The following is a 17,143-nucleotide window of genomic DNA, read 5'->3' on the forward strand; positions in this document are numbered from 1 at the left end:
CAGATGCGAGTTCTCTGCGGGGCGGCGCCTTGTGTCCCAGCGACCACCCCTTCATTCCCGCGGCCCAATTGGTTAGGCATTCTGCCATACCGCTCCCAGTCGCGCACACACCTTTGGCTGTAACAGTTTATTGGCAGCCCAGAGGGGCGAAGGCACCACGGGGTAGGGGGCTCGGCTGAGACATGCAGAGGACCAGAAGCTCCGGGGAAAAGTTGGGGTGGGTCTAGGGCTCCTCTGTAATATCCCAGCCCTTAGATAAATAGTATATACAACTTGGGGACCAGGAGGGGGAGGGTAGGGCGGCGGAACGCGGGGGTCCCGCCTGGGTCACAGGTCTGAGCAGCGATCCTGCTTGCTGTAATGGTCAAACTGGTTCTTCCAGTGCACCATGTAGGAGCTCCAGCGGTGAAACTCGGCCTTCCACTGGCGCTCCGCCTCGTCCAGCGTGTCTGCGGCCCGGCGCCCGACAAGGAGGATGTGGAGAAGGTCGGGGTGGGGGTTGTGAGTGCAGGAGTACACAAGGAGAGGCACGTGGGATGGTGGAAAGAGGATCAGGTAGATGGGAGAAACACGAAAGACCAGGGAGGATGAGGGTAGAGGTGGGGCCGGAGAAGGATTGGCGGAAGGGAAGAGAGAGGGGGAGAAAATGACCGGAAGACAAGGGGACAGAAGGGATCAGAGGCGGGGAGCATCAATGGGTTGATGGGGAAAAGAGAAGAGACAGAAATGGTTGACGGTTATAGCCCCACTGGGAGTTGCTATCTAGCCCCGAGTCTTCCCTCTCCCCCAACACCAGTCTCGGACTCCAAGGAATAAATTTTATAAAAAAATAAAATGAACTTTTCCATTTTCATTTAAACAATAAAGGTGTGTGAGTCCCTGAGACGGATCATAGGTCAACCCTCCCCATGCCCTGTCTAGCTGGAGCTTCTTGGTTTGAGGGGGGCAGGGGCACTGGGTCGGAGATCCCTGAGTGGGGCCCTCCCCCAGGTCCGACAACTCATTAGAAGAGGGGCCCCCAGAGGCCGGAGGGGGAAGGAGCTGTGGTCACAGCCGCTGGAGCCGGGAGAGGAGGAGGAGGAGGAGGAGGAAAAGAAGGAGGGGCAGGGGGAGGCCGGGCCTGGGCCTCGGGGCAGCCTCCCCGTGGGCGGGGCCTGGGCAGGTGCTGGGAGCTTCCGAGGCTGGTGGGGAGGAGAGAGGGGTTACACCCCGCCGGCGGCTTCCACTCCCCTTTCTCCACGCCCCATTTCTTGCCCCTTCGCCCAGCCGCTGCCCACTGGCCCTACATACCGGTGGCGCTGAGCAATTTGGGTAGGAAGCCATTCCAAAAGGCGCAGGCCTGGGCTCGCAGACCCCGCCGCACCTCCAGAGGCCGTAGGTTTAGGCTCACGTACTGCTGCGCTACCCCCGTGTACTGTGGCCACTGCGGGGCTTTAGGGTCCCGGGGGTCATTGGGGTCCCTGTGTAAGAAAGGGAAGGTTCAGCCTCAGTCAAGCCTGCCCCACCCTGAGGTTGGGGGTTGGAGATGGAGAGGAGGAGGAGGCAGGTGCTTCCAGACCCCATGCCCTCTAAGCTCCAAGAGGAGCCCCACCTTTTCCCTCCCACTGCTGCCTTAACCCTTCTTTCTCTTCTCCAGTATCCCTCATCTGGAATCTTCCCCTTCCTCCTGCCCTCTTTCTATCTCTCTTCTCCATTTCCTTCAGTTCTCCTGCCCCGTCGTGATCTTTGTTTCTCTCATTTAAAAAAATTGATTTGTTGAGCTCTTGCTATGTAACAAGGCTCAGTCCTATCTCTACAAACATCACATTTACCTTTGATAACACCCATGTGACACTGGATTTATTGTCCCCTTCTTCAGATAGGTAAAGTGTGTGTGTGTGTGTGTGTGTGTGTGTGTGTATGCCAGATAATAAAATCCGGCTTTACGGTTCACCCTCCTAACTGCTATGGTAACTCTGTCTCTCCTTATCCATCTATTCTCTTTGCCTTGATTCTTCAGGACCTGCCACCCCACTTTCTCCTTCCTTTCCCCTCCTCCTTTGTCATCCTCTCCCCCTTTGTCTCATTTCCTTTGTGGACTTTCCCTTTTCTTTCTGGCCCTTCCTCTCTGTCTCTGCTCGTCTTCCTCCCCCTTTCCCTTTGTCCCCCCAGCCTCCCTGGCTCCCGGAGGCCGTCCTCCCGTTGGCACTGCTAACCCTGTGCGGGCGAAGTTGGCCCAGTATTTCATCACTCGCTGAGCAAAGGCTCGCTCCTCAGTGGTGTAGTTCAGCGAGGGATCCAGAGGGAGCCCAAAGATGAACTCGATCTCGTAGCCGTGGGGCACCCCCATCCAGAGGGGCCAGGAGAGCGTGGATGCGCGATGTTCGAAGAAGTAGCCATAGACCCGAGCACCCTGGGCGGCCAGTCGCCCAGCCAGTTGAATCACAGGGCACACGACATTGTGGTCACCCACCATATCACTCATGGCCTCCCTCAGGCGTGCTGGGTCTTCAGGGTGCAGCCAGTCTGTATAATGCAGGACCACAGCCTCGGCAGCCAGGTCACTCACCTGGGGGACCCCGACCCGCACCCCGGCCAGGAACTGGGCCCGGCTGATGAGAGACTCGTTGTCTTTGCTGAAGCCTGGGGCCCCGTAAACCAGAAAATAGGAGCCCTCATCCTTCACCACACCCACCAGCACCTAGGGGAACAGGATGAAGGAATGGGGTGGGGGTGGAGGCAGACACAGACAGACAGGCAGACAGAAACAGATAGACAAAGAGTCAGAGAGATGGACAGTTACAGACCCAGAACCACGGAGGTAGAGAGTATGAGATTGGGGGATGGAGAGGAGAAAAATATACCCACATTTTTTTCCTCTCTGTCCCACTGGCCACCCTGGGATTGGACCCTCAGGGAAGAGAAGCCTTTGGAAGTGGGTCTTGAGGAGCCCCCATAGCTGGGTCCCCAGGGGTAGGGTGGGTAGGTAGGTAGGTGGGAGAACAGGCATAGAGGAACCAGCTCTACCCGCTCCAGCCACTAGTCACCTGCAGGCCGTGGAAATCTCCAGTGTTGATGAGGGCCTCCGGGGTATCACTGAGGAAGTCTCCATCTACCACAGGCACAAAAGAGAAGCGGAAGACACTTTCCTGAGGCAGCACATGCCACTCGTGGTCTACCAGGGCCTGAGCTGGCCGTGTCCGCAGGCAGGCGACCAACTCTGTGTCATTGCTGCCAGCCCCACCTAGGGGGCAGCCCACGAGTCCAGCCAGTAGTGTGGCCCTGCGGCGGGCCTCTCCCATGCCCACCGTAGCCCAAGGCGAATTGGGTGCACCGCTTTGCAGCACAGCCCTGTGGAACAGGCCCCGGCTGGGTGGGGACAGCAGGTGCATGCCCACAGAGGCGGCACCAGCACTTTCCCCAAACAGAGTCACTGACATTGGGTCCCCCCCGAAGGCTGCCACATTTTCCCGCACCCATTGCAGGGCCAGCCTCTGATCCAGGAGACCCACATTGCCTGGTGCCTCCCGGCTCCCTGGTAGGGCCAGGAAGCCAAAGGCTCCCACCCGGTAGTTCATGGATACCAGCACAGTCCCCTCTGCCTGGGCCAGGAATCGGCCATCATACACATCCAGCGACGTGGCCCCACTGTAGAAGCCACCCCCATAGATCCAGACGAGGACAGGAGTGGGGGTCCTAGGCCGAGGGTACGGTGTCCACACGTTGAGGTAGAGGCAGTCCTCACTCAGCTCACGGTTTGGGTTCCACATCTCGGTGCCCACAAAGCCAGGGTACAAGGTGTCCACGTATTGGTAGCAGACACTTCGGAAGGCTGTGGCATCTAGCACCCCTGGCCAGGGTTGCTTGGGCTCCGGTGGCAGAAAGCGACGGGGGCCCACGGGTGGCTCTGCGAAGGGGATGCCCAGAAAAGCAGAGACAGGGCCCCCAGGGGCCATTAGGCGGATGCCCCGAAGCCGGCCCCCACGCACCATCACCAGCAGCTCTGGGTCCTCCGAGTGCTCAGCCTCTGCCCCTCCTCCCAGGAGGAAGAGGAGGAGGAGGAGAAGTGGGAACGGTGGGAAGAGAGTATGCAGGGGACACCATGGGGGCCTCATGGCTGCCAAGGCAGGCAGATGGCTGCCAAGGCAGGCAGGCGGCTGTTAGGAGAAAGAAAGGCAGAGGGTGAAGGCCTGAGGCTGCCAGGAGGAGATTAGGTAACACTCTTGCCCAGGGGTTATCGCTAAGCTGCAGAGGGGGTGGGGCAGATTGGCAAAGAGGAGGAGAGAAATGGAGGGAAGGAGACAGACAAGCAGAGACAAGGACACAGGCAGGCAGACAGTGAGAAGCAGGAGGAGGATAGAGATCAGGCCCATTCACACCCAGACAGACAGATGAAAGGAACTGAGATGAGATCTGCCAAGCATACCCTCCCCGACCCACAGAGGACCCACCGCCCTCACCTCCTTCCCCCAGCTGGGTGGGCTGGATTGGGCCCAGTGTGAGCCTTGTGGGCACCCGCACCAGAGGCTGCAGTCCACGTACAGGCCACCGGACAGGGGTGGAGCCCTCGATGATGGGAGGTGCCAATGGGGGCGCGTGCGTGCGTGCGGTGGCTGCGGTGGCGTGAAGGCACAGCTTCTCCTGCGTTGGCCAGGGCTGGGGCCCTGGAGGGTGGGTTGGACATTCAGGATGTGGGAGCCCCAGGTCCTGGGGCACCCCAAATCCTGCCTACTCCACACCCTGCCCCGCCAAGCCCGCCTATCCTACGGTCTGGCACAGCGTGTTGGTACCCGTGGGTGCCCATCAGTTGGGCATCCCTGTCGCCTAGCCTTGGTGAACGGGTTCGCCAGCCTTGGACCCCAGGATTCGTTCCTCATTGGTCTGATGATGCTGTGCACACTGCTGCCAGAGGGGGGCAGTAGAGACCGTAAAATAACGGCGCTCCCCGCCCCAAGTAAAGGAGCAGAAAACTTGGGGCGGGGGTCTGAGGGGTGTAGGGCATTACGGAGGAGTCTGAAGGGCGAATCGGGACGCCTGTGTTCTCCAAGCTCCGGAGATCCCCGGCTGCAGGGGGCGGGGGCGCTATTTTGGGGCCGCAGCTGCTGTGGTTCCGGCATCTCCAGCCAAGGGATCAAAATTCCCCTGGTCGGAACTCCCCCCTTCTCGCGGCGGTCACCCCTCTCCCAGCCCCCGCCGCCCTGAGCTGGGGTGGTGGTGGTGGTGGTGGTGGGGTTGAGATTATCTAGGAAACCCGAGTGGGGCTAATTATAACTCGGGGCTTCCGCTGAGCCTCCCCTTCCCCCAAAATAGAGACGGAGTCCCCGCGGGAGGGGGATGCCTGGGCCAGGCAGGGGGCTTCGCCCGGCGCTTCGCAAGGGCGCCGGGGTCGCGGGATCGGCGGGGTGGGGGTGGGGGATGGCAGCCGGGCGCCGGGAACCTGCGCGGCCTGGGTTCCGCCCTAAGCAGGGGGCGTCTTCCAGTGGCCTCAGACTTGAGGACTAACGGGGTACTGGGCGCTCGGGGCGGGGGGGTCCCCAGAGGAAGTCGGGAGCGGCCAGCCCGGCGGGGTGCCGGCTCCCGCACCGGCGACCGTACGTCTTCGGCGGCGAGCTCCGAGAGAAGGCGGAGTGTGGCGCGGCGGTGGAGGGGCGTCTCTGGGCAGGCCCGGGGGCGTCCGGATCAGGGGCCCGGATCCCGCCGGGAAGGCCCCGGGTCCCACTCGCCGAAGGGGCCGCGGGCCGGGGAGGGTCCGGGAGACTCACCTGAGGCGGCCGAGCCGGGCCGGGAGCGGGAGGCGGCCGACGTTCCCCGCGCAGGCTGAGCCGACTCTGACAGCCGCCGCCTCCGGCCCCCCGCACACACCCCTCCGGCCCGCACCGCGCCCCCGCCCACTGTCTCCGCCCCCGCCACTCCCCGCCGCCGGGGCCGCCGCCTCTCCTCCCCCTCGGAGCGGGGACCGGAGACCCTGCGGCCGGCCGGACGCCGGTGACCGCCGCCCGCCGACAGACGGACAGACACGCGGCGACAGACCGACCCAAAGCCCCGAGGCGGTGGCGCAAACGCCCACGGGGACAGAAAGCGCAGGCGGACGTGAGACCGTCACGGCCTCACGCAGTGACCGCCAGACAAACGCAGGGACAGACACTCACAGACGGACACCCGGGACACGGCGGGTGGCAGCTCCGTCCGGGGCTGGGGACCCAGTAAATCAGCATCCCGGCCACGACCCAGCAGGGTGGCCTGCGGGCCCGGCATGTGAGAGCGTGGCTGAGGACCCCCCAGAGGACCAGGCGGCCCCCTCAGAGGACCAGGCGGCCCCCCAGAGGACCATGTGACCCCCAGAGGACCAGGCGCCCCCCCAGAGGACCATGTGACCCCCAGAGGACCAGGCAGCCCCCCCAGAGGACCAGGCGGCCCCCCAGAGGACCATGTGATCCCCAGAGGACCAGGCAGCCCCCCCCCAGAGGACCAGGCGGCCCCCCAGAGGACCATGTGACCCCCAGAGGACCAGGTGCCCCCCCAGAGGACCAGGCGGTCCCCCAGAGGACCAGGCGGCCCCCAGAGGACCAGGCGGCCCCCCCAGAGGACCAGGCGGCCCCCCAGAGGACCAGGCGGCCCCCAGAGGACCAGGCGGCCCCCCCAGAGGACCAGGCGGCCCCCCAGAGGACCAGGCGCCCCTTAGAGGACCAGGCGGGCCCCCCGGAGGACCAGGCGGCCCCCAGGAGGACCAGGCGGCCCCCCAGAGGACCAGGCGGTACCCCAGGAGGACCAGGCGGCTCCCAGGAGGACCAGGCGGCCCCCCAGAGGACCAGGCGGCCCCCCAGGAGGACCAGGCGGCCCCCCCAGAGGACCATGTGACCCTCAGAGGACCATGTGACCCCCAGAGGACCAGGCGTTCCCCCAGAGGATCATGTGATCCCCAGAGGACCAGGCGGCTTTCCCCCCCCCCCCCCCAGAGGACCAGGCGGCCCCCCAGAGGACCAGGTAGCCCTGGTGGAGAGAAGGTTATAGGGGACATTCTTGGGCACCACAGTGGAAATGAAGATGTGGACATCAGATCACAAGTGGAAATGAAGGGGACCCCCATGATGGAGAGGAGGGGGGACGCACAAGTGGAAATGAAGGGGACCCCCATGAAGGAGAGGGGGGGGACGCACAGTGGAAATGAAGGGGACCCCCATGATGGAGAGGAGGGGGGACGCACAAGTGGAAATGAAGGGGACCCCCATGAAGAAGAGGGGGGGACGCACAGTGGAAATGAAGGGGACCCCCATGAAGGAGAGGGGGGGACGCACAGTGGAAATGAAGGGGACCCCCATGATGGAGAGGAGGGGGGACGCACTCCACCGCAGTGGAAGCTTCGGGAACCCCTGGGGTGGGTTTGCGCCGGCTCCCCGGCGGGTGACCTCGGACATTCCTCCCCGGGGTCGGCTAAGGGCATGACATCACCGGGCCAGCCTCCCATTGGCTGCCGCAGCCGCAGGTGGGAGCGGCCAGGCCGGGCGCCCCCCGGCTGCTCTGTGAGCGGCCGGAGCCGCCGCCCCGCCCCGCCCTCTAGGGGGTCGCCCGTGGGAAAGTGCGGCCCCGGCGGCGGTGGCGTCTCACGCTCGAGGTGAGGGCGGAAACGTGTGAGGCGGCGCCCGCGTGACTGCGTCGCGCGAGGCTGCCCTGTTCCCTCGGGGTGGCCAGCTCCCGGGAACGGGCGTGCGTGCGCGCGGCGGTGCGGGGCCCGCGTGGAGCGGCGGGCGCGCGCGCATGCTCATTACACTGCCGGGAGCCCCGCAGCGTCCGGGCCCCGCGTCTGCCCCGGGGAGGGGCCGGATGCACCGGGCCGGGGTCTCGCGAGTGTCGTGGGACCCACCCGAATCCAGAGACGTGCTTTTCCCCGGCTGCGCGGTCCCCAGGGGACCGGTTTCCGCAAGCCCGGGATCCTCGGGGAGTCCAGTCTGTTCTCCGCTTCAAGGCGTCGGCCGCCAGGTGGCGCGGAAGACAGCCGCTCGGGCCTCGGAGACTGGGGTGGGATGCGGAGATGAACCCCTCATCCTATCTTCCCACCGCGCCTGGCTTTCTGAACCCCTTTATTCAGTCACTCCGAACCCCTTGCAAGGACGCCGAGGTTCCCTGTAGTCGGCCTTCAGCGTCCTGGATGAGGGCTCTCTAGTGGTTATCATGTCCCCTGTCATTAGGGCTGTGGGTGGGGATAAGAAAAATGGACAGTTGGTGTAGCTGCAGGAGAAAAGGATGTGAGACAGGTTTCCCAGCGTGGTAATTATGAACTATTAGAATGATAACAATCAACTATTAATGAACGAGCAGAGGCATGCTCCAGGCCCAAGGCTGTGGAGGTTTTTGACCTGAAAAGGTCCTGACAGTGATGAGGGCTTGCCTCCCTGTCATTCTCCAAAAAGGGCTGTGCCATACAAGCACCTCACCCGACTTTTATAATCAAAGTCCCTAGGCCTGTACCACGAAGATAGGGGAGGCAGGGAGGGACAGCTTCTAGCCCAGGGTTATCAGGAACTAGTGGACCTTAGATAATTTCGAAGATGAAAGGACGGGGCATGTCCTAGGAGCCCGCCCAGCAGAGACTGCTTCAGAGAGGTCAGTGTTGAACATAGCCTGGACCTGCCATTGGAATCAAGGACAGGACACACATGGTGGGCTGCAATCTCCCAGGGAGACAGGTCCTATATTTATGTGGGTGATGGTAACTGGATTTAGTCAGAAAAGGTGTCCAGATGTGTTTGCGGGGGGCTGGAGTGGAGAGCAAGGACAAGAGCAGTTCCTGCCTACTTAGGGATGGCTTCAGAGAGGCAATATCTGTGAGGGATCTGTGGGAGGTAAGAAAGAGCAAGGCAGGTTGTGGAGCCTTCTGAAGCCAGTCAGAACTATTCCTTCCAGGGGTGGGGTAGAGGTGGGCACTATAGAAAGTCAGCCAGCGGGAGAGGGAAGGGGAAGTGGAGTTTCCAGACATGCTGGAGTCTCTGGGCAGGAAGAGGATGCAGCCATTTATTTCAGTATCCACTCTCCAGGCCTGGGGAGATGGGAAGAAGGGAAGGCAAGCCCAGAAGGGGGTATGGGGGGCTGTGGGAGTGTGGGTGGGTTGGAATCTGAGGCGGTATCCTACTCCTGTACCCCTCATGTACTTCCCAGACTCTGGGTAAAAGAGGGGTCAGTTGAATGTTCAGATGAATCTGCAAGACTGCATGGGGTTCCAGGGCATGCAGCCCTGTGCCTGTGAGGTAGGTGTTGCAGGAGGCCAGGGCCCTACAGCTGCAAGCAGCTCTGGGAGATGTGCCCATGGGCCACGGTGTCTCCTCTGCCTGCAGTTTGTCCTGGGATTTTTGTGAGGATGGAGGACACCATGCAGATTGTGTTTCCATTTCAGAGAGTTAGAAAATTTTTTTAAATGTATATTTATTTTTTAAACAGTGATAAGATATACCTTTATTTACTTTGTTGAGTTAAAGGGTTATAAAAATTATTGCTAAAGTAGATATCAGCTGAAACCGGTTTTGCTCAGTGGATAGAACGTCCGCCTGCGGGCTGGGGGGTCCCAGGTTGGATTTCAGTCAAGGGCATGTACCTTGGTTGCGGGCACATCCCCGGTAGGGGGTGTGCAAGAGGCAGCTGGTCTATGTTTCTCTCTCATTGACATTTCTAGCTCTCTATCTCTCTCCCTTCCTCTCTGTAAAAAATCAATAAAATATATTAAAAAAAAAGACTCTCTTCTATCTCTCTATATATGTGTAATATGCAAATCCACCAGTGAAATGACAATTGCTATGACACACATTAACCACCAGGGGGCAGACGCTCAACCCAGTAGCTGCCCCCAAGCCACAGGACCTGCTGGCCAACCTCTTTGTCCCTCTCCCTGTGGTCCCTCCTGGCAGGCTCCAATTGCCTGATGGGGAACAGGGAACCAGGAGTGAGTGGAGGCACCAGGCCAAGGTGGGTGTGAGTAAGCAGGGCCCCAATCACACCGTCACAAAGAGTGGTTGGCTGGTGGCAGCTGGCAGCCGGGATCAGCCCTGATTGCAGGCCAGGCCTAGAGATCCTACCTATGCACTAATTTCGTGTGCTGGGCCTCTAGTTTTTAATAAACAACTACATGGTAAACTTATGACTTTCTCCCCTGGATTTTACCTGGAAGTGGACTTTCAAATCTTTTATTTAAAAGAGGACAGGTTTGGCACTTTTATACTGATGTCACCAAATATTTCTTGGAATCTCAGGAAGATTCATATTTTTCACAGCTGTTATAGTATGCGCTGGAACTCCCTTTAAGCCAGCCTCAGATTTCTCCAGTTAATTTTTTGAAAATTAATTTATGTAACAATCTCATTCATGTTGGTCTCTAATACCATTCTCTCATCACTGTCTCTGCAAGAATGTTGTGAGCCTTGCTTACATGGAAAATGAAATTCAGTTCACAGACATTTTCTTTTTTTTATTGATTTTTTAATATATTTTTATTGATTTTTTACAGAGAGGAAGAGAGAGAGATAGAGAGTTAGAAACATCAATGAGAAAGAAACATCGATCAGCTGCCTCCTGCATACCCCCCACTGGGGATATGCCCGAGACCAAGGTACATGCCCTTGACCGGAATCCAGCCTGGGACCTTTCAGTCCGCAGGCCGACGCTCTATCCACTGAGCCAAACCGGTTTTGGCCACAGACATTTTCAAAACACTTGTCCAGTGTTTCCACAAATACTTGAATTATATCTTCAATGCCAAGTTCACTGTCTGAAAAATCCACACAGAAGACAAAATATAACATTGCATAAATGTCTGTAAATCAGTTTGTTGTCAGCTCCTCCAATTACTAATTATACTTCCAGAAAATTGCAAACTTTTTTATCTCTCTTAGATACCAAATGGAATATCTTCCTGATGATTTGCTGCTTGGCTATCTTCTCTGCAAGGCTGGTAGAATTTGGAGAGCTGTGGCTTTATGTGGCTGTTGAAGATGAGGATTGCTTTGATCATGGCTGAGCTGGGTGGGCCAGGTGAGCGCTGAGGGCCAGGGCTGGGGTGGGCTATCAGCTTCGCCTCAAGATCTCACTGTGATCCTTCCCCTCAGAGGGTTTTTAAATTTCAGGGGACCACCCAAGAGAGCCAGATAAAGGGTGCAGGTGTCAGGGCTTTGGAGTAGACTGGAGGTCCTGATTCCTGGATTCTCTCGTTCTCAGTGAGACCTCTGGGAAGTCACTACTTGTCTGGGCCTCAGCTTCACCATGTGTAAAATGGTGCATTGGACTTGAGTGTTTGTCGGAATCATGGGGGCCATGTAGAGGGACTGATCCGTTCGGTGTTGGGTGGAGTCCTTAAGTCTGCATTTTTTAGCAACTCATCAGGGCAGTTCCATGAGGATGCTGTGAGGACCACATGAGGAGAAATGCTGGATTAGGTATCCCTACAATCAGTCTAGACTAACCTCCTGAGGACTGACAGACTGTGTGGGTCATCAGGAAGTGCTGTGGACAGTCAGTGAGTACAAGAACTAATAGGGACAACTCTGGTCATGAAGAGAGATGGACAAGGATTTGAGCTTGTTCTTGAAAATGGATAGAACTTCCAGGAATAATTCCTCTTTTTACCTTGAGCCTCTCCACAACCCTAATCAACACAGGACCCTCACCTGTCTAGCCATGATACCTTTCCCTATGTAGTTCAACATAGTAATCTCCCCAGCATCCTCTGTGATCCTACCCTCCACAGCCGTCACTGCAGGGATATCCTTGATTTTTCCACTTCTTCGTTTACCATGCTATTTATCCCAGAATTAATATTGATTCTACCACCAGTTCTACCAATTCAGGGAACACTCCTACTTCCCTTGCATGTCTGTCACTCACTTTTGCCACCACAGGGAATCCCTACCCCCCCCCCCCCCTATTTTATTTTTTCCCATTTTTTTATTAAGGTATTACATGTGTACATATTTATTAGTCCTTGCCCCACCTCTGCTAACAAAAAGGATTCTCATCTCCTCTGTTCATTGGTTAGGATTCAGTTCAGCTATGTGATACAGAAACCCAAACAATAATGGCTTGAATGAAATATAATGGAATATATTTTTTTCTTACATAAAAGAAACCTAGAAGTAGGCCATGTAAGATTGATATCAGGATGCCCTGGAGGCCAGGGACCAGGCTCCTTTACAGAGAATTTTGTTGCCTACCCATCACGTAGCCTCAACTTAATAGTGTAATGTAGTTGCTAGAGCATCAGCTGTAACATCTGGATTCCAGCCAGCAGGAAGAAGGAAGGGCTGAAGAAGGGCCTTGCTCCTCCCTTTAAAGACATATTTGGAAACCATACACACAACCCTTCAGTTATATCTCACCGGACAGAACCTAGTTCTAAGGTTGTAATTGGCTATGCAGGAGGTTCAGAGGTGTAGTTTTTGTACACTTCCTGGATGACGGTGTACTCCTCTAAAATTTTACTGTCCTAATACTAAGGAAGAAGAGAGAGTAGATACTGGGGGCAGCCATTGTCTGAGGCCACTGTCCCAACCCCTATTAAATGGGGCTGTTGACCTGCAGAGTTGGGGAGCCTCTCTCCACGTCTTCTTGTGACCTCTTCTGAAGATTGGCATAAAATTTATACTTAACCTAAGTTATGTAATTTCACATGATTCTTCCTTGGATCCATCCATCCATCCATCCATCCATCCATCTTGTTTGTACCTTTTTGCTCTTTTGCTTGTTTTGAGCATTTTACACAAATCTCCGGATAGTCTAATTTTACTTTCACAATACTGTTAACTATTTAGCTAGTTTACAGTCTTTTCCAATGCAGTTCATAGGGCATCCTTCTGCTTATTTTTGCTTCCTTTCTAGCTGGGGGTAGGGTAGAGTGGGTTTCATATCCAGTGCTCCAGATGGATTACAGGCATTGGTACCTTTCTCAGGTTGATATCTGTCCATAACTATAATGGTGCCAAAGGCTAAAGCAAGCAGCAAAGTAGAGGTTCCTTGGGTAAATCTGGCTTTCATTCCAAGGAGACCAAGCATCACACACAAGAGGGGTGTAGAGTTGGGGAGAGCTTGCCTGGGATATCCCCACCTTGACTGGGGACAGTGCAAGCTTACTGCAAGGTTGGCCCCATGGCTGATAGTCCTGTGGACAGCAGGAGCCCCAGATCAATGTCTACAACATCAGAAACACTAGAGGGGGTTGGTGAGTAGCTCAGACTCAGTGTTACTTACATGTTTGTGTTTCCTGGGGATTTGTTTGCCAGGCACAGGCCTGAACACTTTGCTAAAAAAAAAAAAAAAAAAACCACATACAATATAATTCCTGATTACAACATTCCAAGGAGGCACACCCTATTATCCTTACAATTGAACCATCAGGAAATTGAAACTGACATTCAGAGAGGTTAAGTATTTGCTTACTTTTACTAGCTAACTAGTGGAGGCCCTGGACTTTGGATGAGAATTCTGACTTGTTCTGGGGTTGGTGTGCCTCAGAGCCACTTACCTTTTCTCTGACTTCCAGAAAATGAACTCCTAGAGTCCAAGAAAAGAAAAGGGGTGGGGCAGGTACCTACATGAGTTTCCTGGGACAGCTTCTTACCTGATTCCCACTCTCCCTTTCCCCCCTATTTTCTCCCTCCCTTTCTCTCTGTCTCTCTCAGGCCTCAGTCAAGGATCTGGTCTGTCAGACCTTCCAGCCATCTTGGACCTGAAAATAGGTCTGGGTTATAGGTACCTGGGTATTGCTCCAGCATTCTGAAGGGGGAAGGCAAGTGAACGATACCCAACTCTGAGGGAGAGGAAAGGCAGGTAATGGTTTCTGCAGTTTTCAGGGAACTTTTCTCGTCTCCACCTGGGACCTCAAGTCTCAGCTCACTACCATACTCGGATGGCACTTCTGACAGCAGGATGGAGCCCTTTTCAGCCAGGCCAGGGCCTGAGGGTGGGAGATGCCCAGCCTCCACCATGATGAGAGGAAGTTAGCACCCACTGAGTCTTCCCAGCCCATTCTGAAACCACAGACCACCACAGTGGTCCCTTAGCCTCCAGATCCATCTTTCTGACCCTTCCCTTACTATTCCCCATCTCAGCGGCTGCTTCTGAAGCCTTTTTACTCCACCCAGACCACCCCCTTTTCTGGGGCTCCATGATTTTCAAGGATTGAGATTGAAGGGGAAAGATCAGATCTCCCCTAGTTCCTTCTTTGTAGGCTGGAGGACTCTTGGCGGGAAAGTGGGAAGGAGGGCAGGAGGGCCTGACATCCATAGGGACCCTGAGATTCAAAGACAGTGGAAGGAATTTAAATAGTGAGGTGTATATCCTTCACTCAGCTTTTCTGAATATTACCATCTAACATCATCATGATATATTATCATCTAACATCATCATGATATATTACCATCTAACATCATCATGATACAATGATCAAAACTAGGAAATGGCCCTAACTGGAGCGTCCACCTGCGGACTGAAGGGTACCAGGTTCGATTCTTGTAAAGGGCATGTACCTTGGTTGCGGGCACATCCCCAGTGGGGGGCATGCAAGAGGCAGCTGATCGATGACTCTCTCTCATCGATGTTTCTAACTCTCTGTCTCCCTTCCTCTCTGTAAAAAATCAATAAAATATATATATTTTTTAAAAAAAGAATAATAAAGAGCATCCAAATATCCACTACCCAGCTTAGGAAATTGAGCATCATATACTTAGAGACTCCCTAGTTTCTTCTAACCAATTGCATATAGCTCCTTCTTTTGGAATAATTGCTATCCTGAAGTTTGTATCAATAAGTATTTTGAGCCGAATCCGGTTTGGCTCAGTGGATAGAGAGTCAGCCTGCAGACTGAAGGGTCCCGGGTTCGATTCCGGTCAAGGGCATGCATATTGGTTGTGGGCACATCCCCAGTAGGGGGCGTGCAGGAGGCAGCTGATTGATGACTCTCATCAATGTTTCTAGCTCTCTATTCCTCTCCCTTCCTCTCTGTAAAAAATCAATAAAATATATTTAAAAAAATCTTACATTAAAAAAAATAAGTATTTTGATTTTCTTTATGGTATTATCATACACCTGTGGAATATTAATTGAAAATATTGATTGGATTAGCCTTTAAAAGTCATATAAATGGAGTTGTACTGTATATATTCTGCTGTGAGCCAATTCTTATCCTCATTGTTACCCTATTTCTTGATTTTTAGATATGATCATGTTCCACCATCTCCTACCAATACCAAAATTCTCTCCATTACTGTCTTATTTTTTTATACAAAATGTCCAGAAAATAACACTAGTTGTTACCATCTCTTGCTTCTCATGTTACTCCATATATTGATATAGGACCCAATATTGAAGGTACCTCCTTCCCATTGTTAGTAATCACTTCCAATACTTCTATGAGCACTTTGTCAAATCTCCCCAGTTCTGGGACCCTTCTCCCTTCCCTTTTCTCACATAGCTGCAGTGTCCGGTATAAAGGTGGGCAGTTCTCCAGCATCTCTGATTACTGGAGTTGGGGATGAGCCCACTAGCATGCCATCTGGTTCTCCTAATTCTATCACCAGAGGGACCATCTCCATTAGCTTTATTTAACAAACACATAAAGACCCATCAGGGGTTTGATTCTGTCTGCTGATGTCATTGATGGATTTTTTCCCCCTTAAATATATTTTTATTGATTTCAGAGAGAAAGAAAGAGGGGGAGAGAGAGAGAGAAACATTCTATGTAATAAAAGGCTAACATGCAAATCTATTGAACTGCAGAACAACTGGTTGCTATGACATGCACTTACCACCAGAGGCAGACCCCTGGTGGTCGGTGTGCTCCCACAGGGGGAACGCCACTTAGCCAGAAGCCCTTAACTGGGCTCACAACTGGTGGGCTGGCAAGCACAACGGCAGTGGTGGGAGTCTCTCCCACCTCTGTGACAGTGTTAAGAATGTTCGACTGCCGGCTTAGGCCCGCTCCTCACGGGGAGTGGGCTTAAGCCTTTAGTAGAACAACCCCTGAGGGCTCTTGTACTGCAAGGGTGCAGGCTTGGCTGAGGGCACCCTCCTGCCCCCGAATTCATGAATTTCATGCACCAAGTCTATAGTCAAAGATGAAAAAGAATCATTGATCAGCTGCCTCTTGTGTGCTCCCTAATGGGGATTAAGCCCACAACTCAGGCATGTGCCCTGACCGGAAATGGAACTGTGATCTCCTGGTTCATAGATTAATGCTCAACCACTGAGCCACACTGGCTGCGCATTGATGGATTTTGATTAGCATAAACCATAACCACTGCCAGCTGTGGTAGGTTTTGTTATTGCTTAACATGTTTACTTTCCTTCTCTCCAGTAGATTATACCTTCTCTCCCCACTGATATTAAGCTTGGCATCAGACCTGCGGTGCCTCTCCTTGAAGTGTTTTATATCCCTTCTTGTCAAACTCAGGTGCAACCATGTGACTTGCTTTGGATAGCAAAACATGGATGGGAGGGACGCACGTTATCTCTGGAAAGCAGCTTAAACAGCCAGCTTGAGGTTTTGCCAACTATCATTTCCTGCTATCATGAAACTGATAATGTCCCAGCTAGAGGCTGCTTCATCAACCTGAGTACTCAAATAAAGATGAAATAGAGGACAGCACAGACGTTGAAATGAGCAAGTACTATAAGTGAGAAATAATCCTTTGTATTATAAGCCACTGAGCTTTAAGATTGTTGATTATCTCAGCATAACATAATATCTCCTGACTGACATACCAACACCACTATCACTGGTTTCCACTTGCCTTACACACAGTTACTCATCTGTCATCATGCAAAACAATATTGCCCAATCCCACCAACCATAACTTCAGAGACAACTCTGGTCAGCCTGTCGACTCCCACCCCCTCACACCTTCAACTGCATCCACAATTTAGATCATGACAGTGGAGAGGGTGGTGAGGATACTGGCCTAAAATTCCCAACCACCCCTGACTCTCTCCATAGTCCTTGACATTTCAAGGGTGGTCCCAGACTGTACTTCCCTGGATTCACAGTTTTCCCAGTGACAACGATGAGACCTGGGAGAAAGCCCATGGCCCTCACTGTTCTCCGGGAACCCCTCTGTAATGTTACCTCGCCTGTGGAGTAAGGTGCTATGAAGAGGCCCAGTGGTGGACGTAACTAATGATTGGGCTAACCTCA

At 54.4% G+C, this 17,143-nt stretch overlaps 1 protein-coding gene, 1 long non-coding RNA gene and 1 pseudogene across 7 annotated transcripts; 1 reads left to right on the forward strand and 2 right to left on the reverse strand.

Moving 5' to 3' along the window:
• Positions 1-112: 112 nt before the first annotated feature.
• Positions 113-5,898, reverse strand: ACHE (acetylcholinesterase (Cartwright blood group)). 6 transcript variants are annotated; one of them, XM_045571144.1, is made up of 7 exons: positions 5,742-5,881; positions 4,795-4,878; positions 4,440-4,643; positions 3,027-4,116; positions 2,196-2,680; positions 1,291-1,460; positions 113-449 (listed from the first exon to the last, which is right to left on the reverse strand). In XM_045571144.1, exons 2-7 carry the CDS (start codon positions 4,854-4,856, stop codon positions 328-330), a joined length of 2,133 nt encoding a protein of 710 aa, XP_045427100.1. In that variant the 5' UTR covers positions 4,857-4,878; positions 5,742-5,881; the 3' UTR covers positions 113-327. The 6 variants fall into 6 exon arrangements, with proteins under 6 accessions (XP_045427100.1, XP_045427101.1, XP_036266002.1 ...); XM_045571145.1 differs by lacking the exon at positions 4,795-4,878 and having other exon boundaries at positions 5,742-5,898; XM_036410109.2 differs by lacking the exon at positions 4,795-4,878 and having other exon boundaries at positions 3,027-4,136; positions 5,742-5,898.
• A 1,438-nt stretch (positions 5,899-7,336) lies between these two features.
• Positions 7,337-16,818, forward strand: LOC118703288. The gene is made up of 3 exons (XR_004982975.2): positions 7,337-7,591; positions 10,857-10,995; positions 16,403-16,818. It is a non-coding gene; the product is annotated as an uncharacterized LOC118703288 (long non-coding RNA).
• On the reverse strand, positions 9,866-10,975 carry LOC118703285 (annotated as a pseudogene).
• Positions 16,819-17,143: the final 325 nt, after the last annotated feature.

This window comes from Pipistrellus kuhlii, unplaced genomic scaffold (genome assembly GCF_014108245.1).
Source record: "Pipistrellus kuhlii isolate mPipKuh1 unplaced genomic scaffold, mPipKuh1.p scaffold_m20_p_4, whole genome shotgun sequence".
In the NCBI taxonomy this organism is placed as follows: Eukaryota; Metazoa; Chordata; class Mammalia; order Chiroptera; family Vespertilionidae; genus Pipistrellus; species Pipistrellus kuhlii.

Coding starts and splice junctions, on each gene's coding strand:
- ACHE (XM_036410101.2), bottom strand. CDS start 5,096: ATGCCGGAACCACAGCAGCTGCGGCCCCAAAATAGCGCCCCCGCCCCC. Junction 2,681..3,026: donor GAGATTTCCACGGCCTGCAG/GTGACTAGTGGC, acceptor CTGTTCCCCTAG/GTGCTGGTGGGTGTGGTGAA. Junction 450..1,290: donor CAAATTGCTCAGCGCCACCG/GTATGTAGGGCC, acceptor GCCGGGCCGCAG/ACACGCTGGACGAGGCGGAG.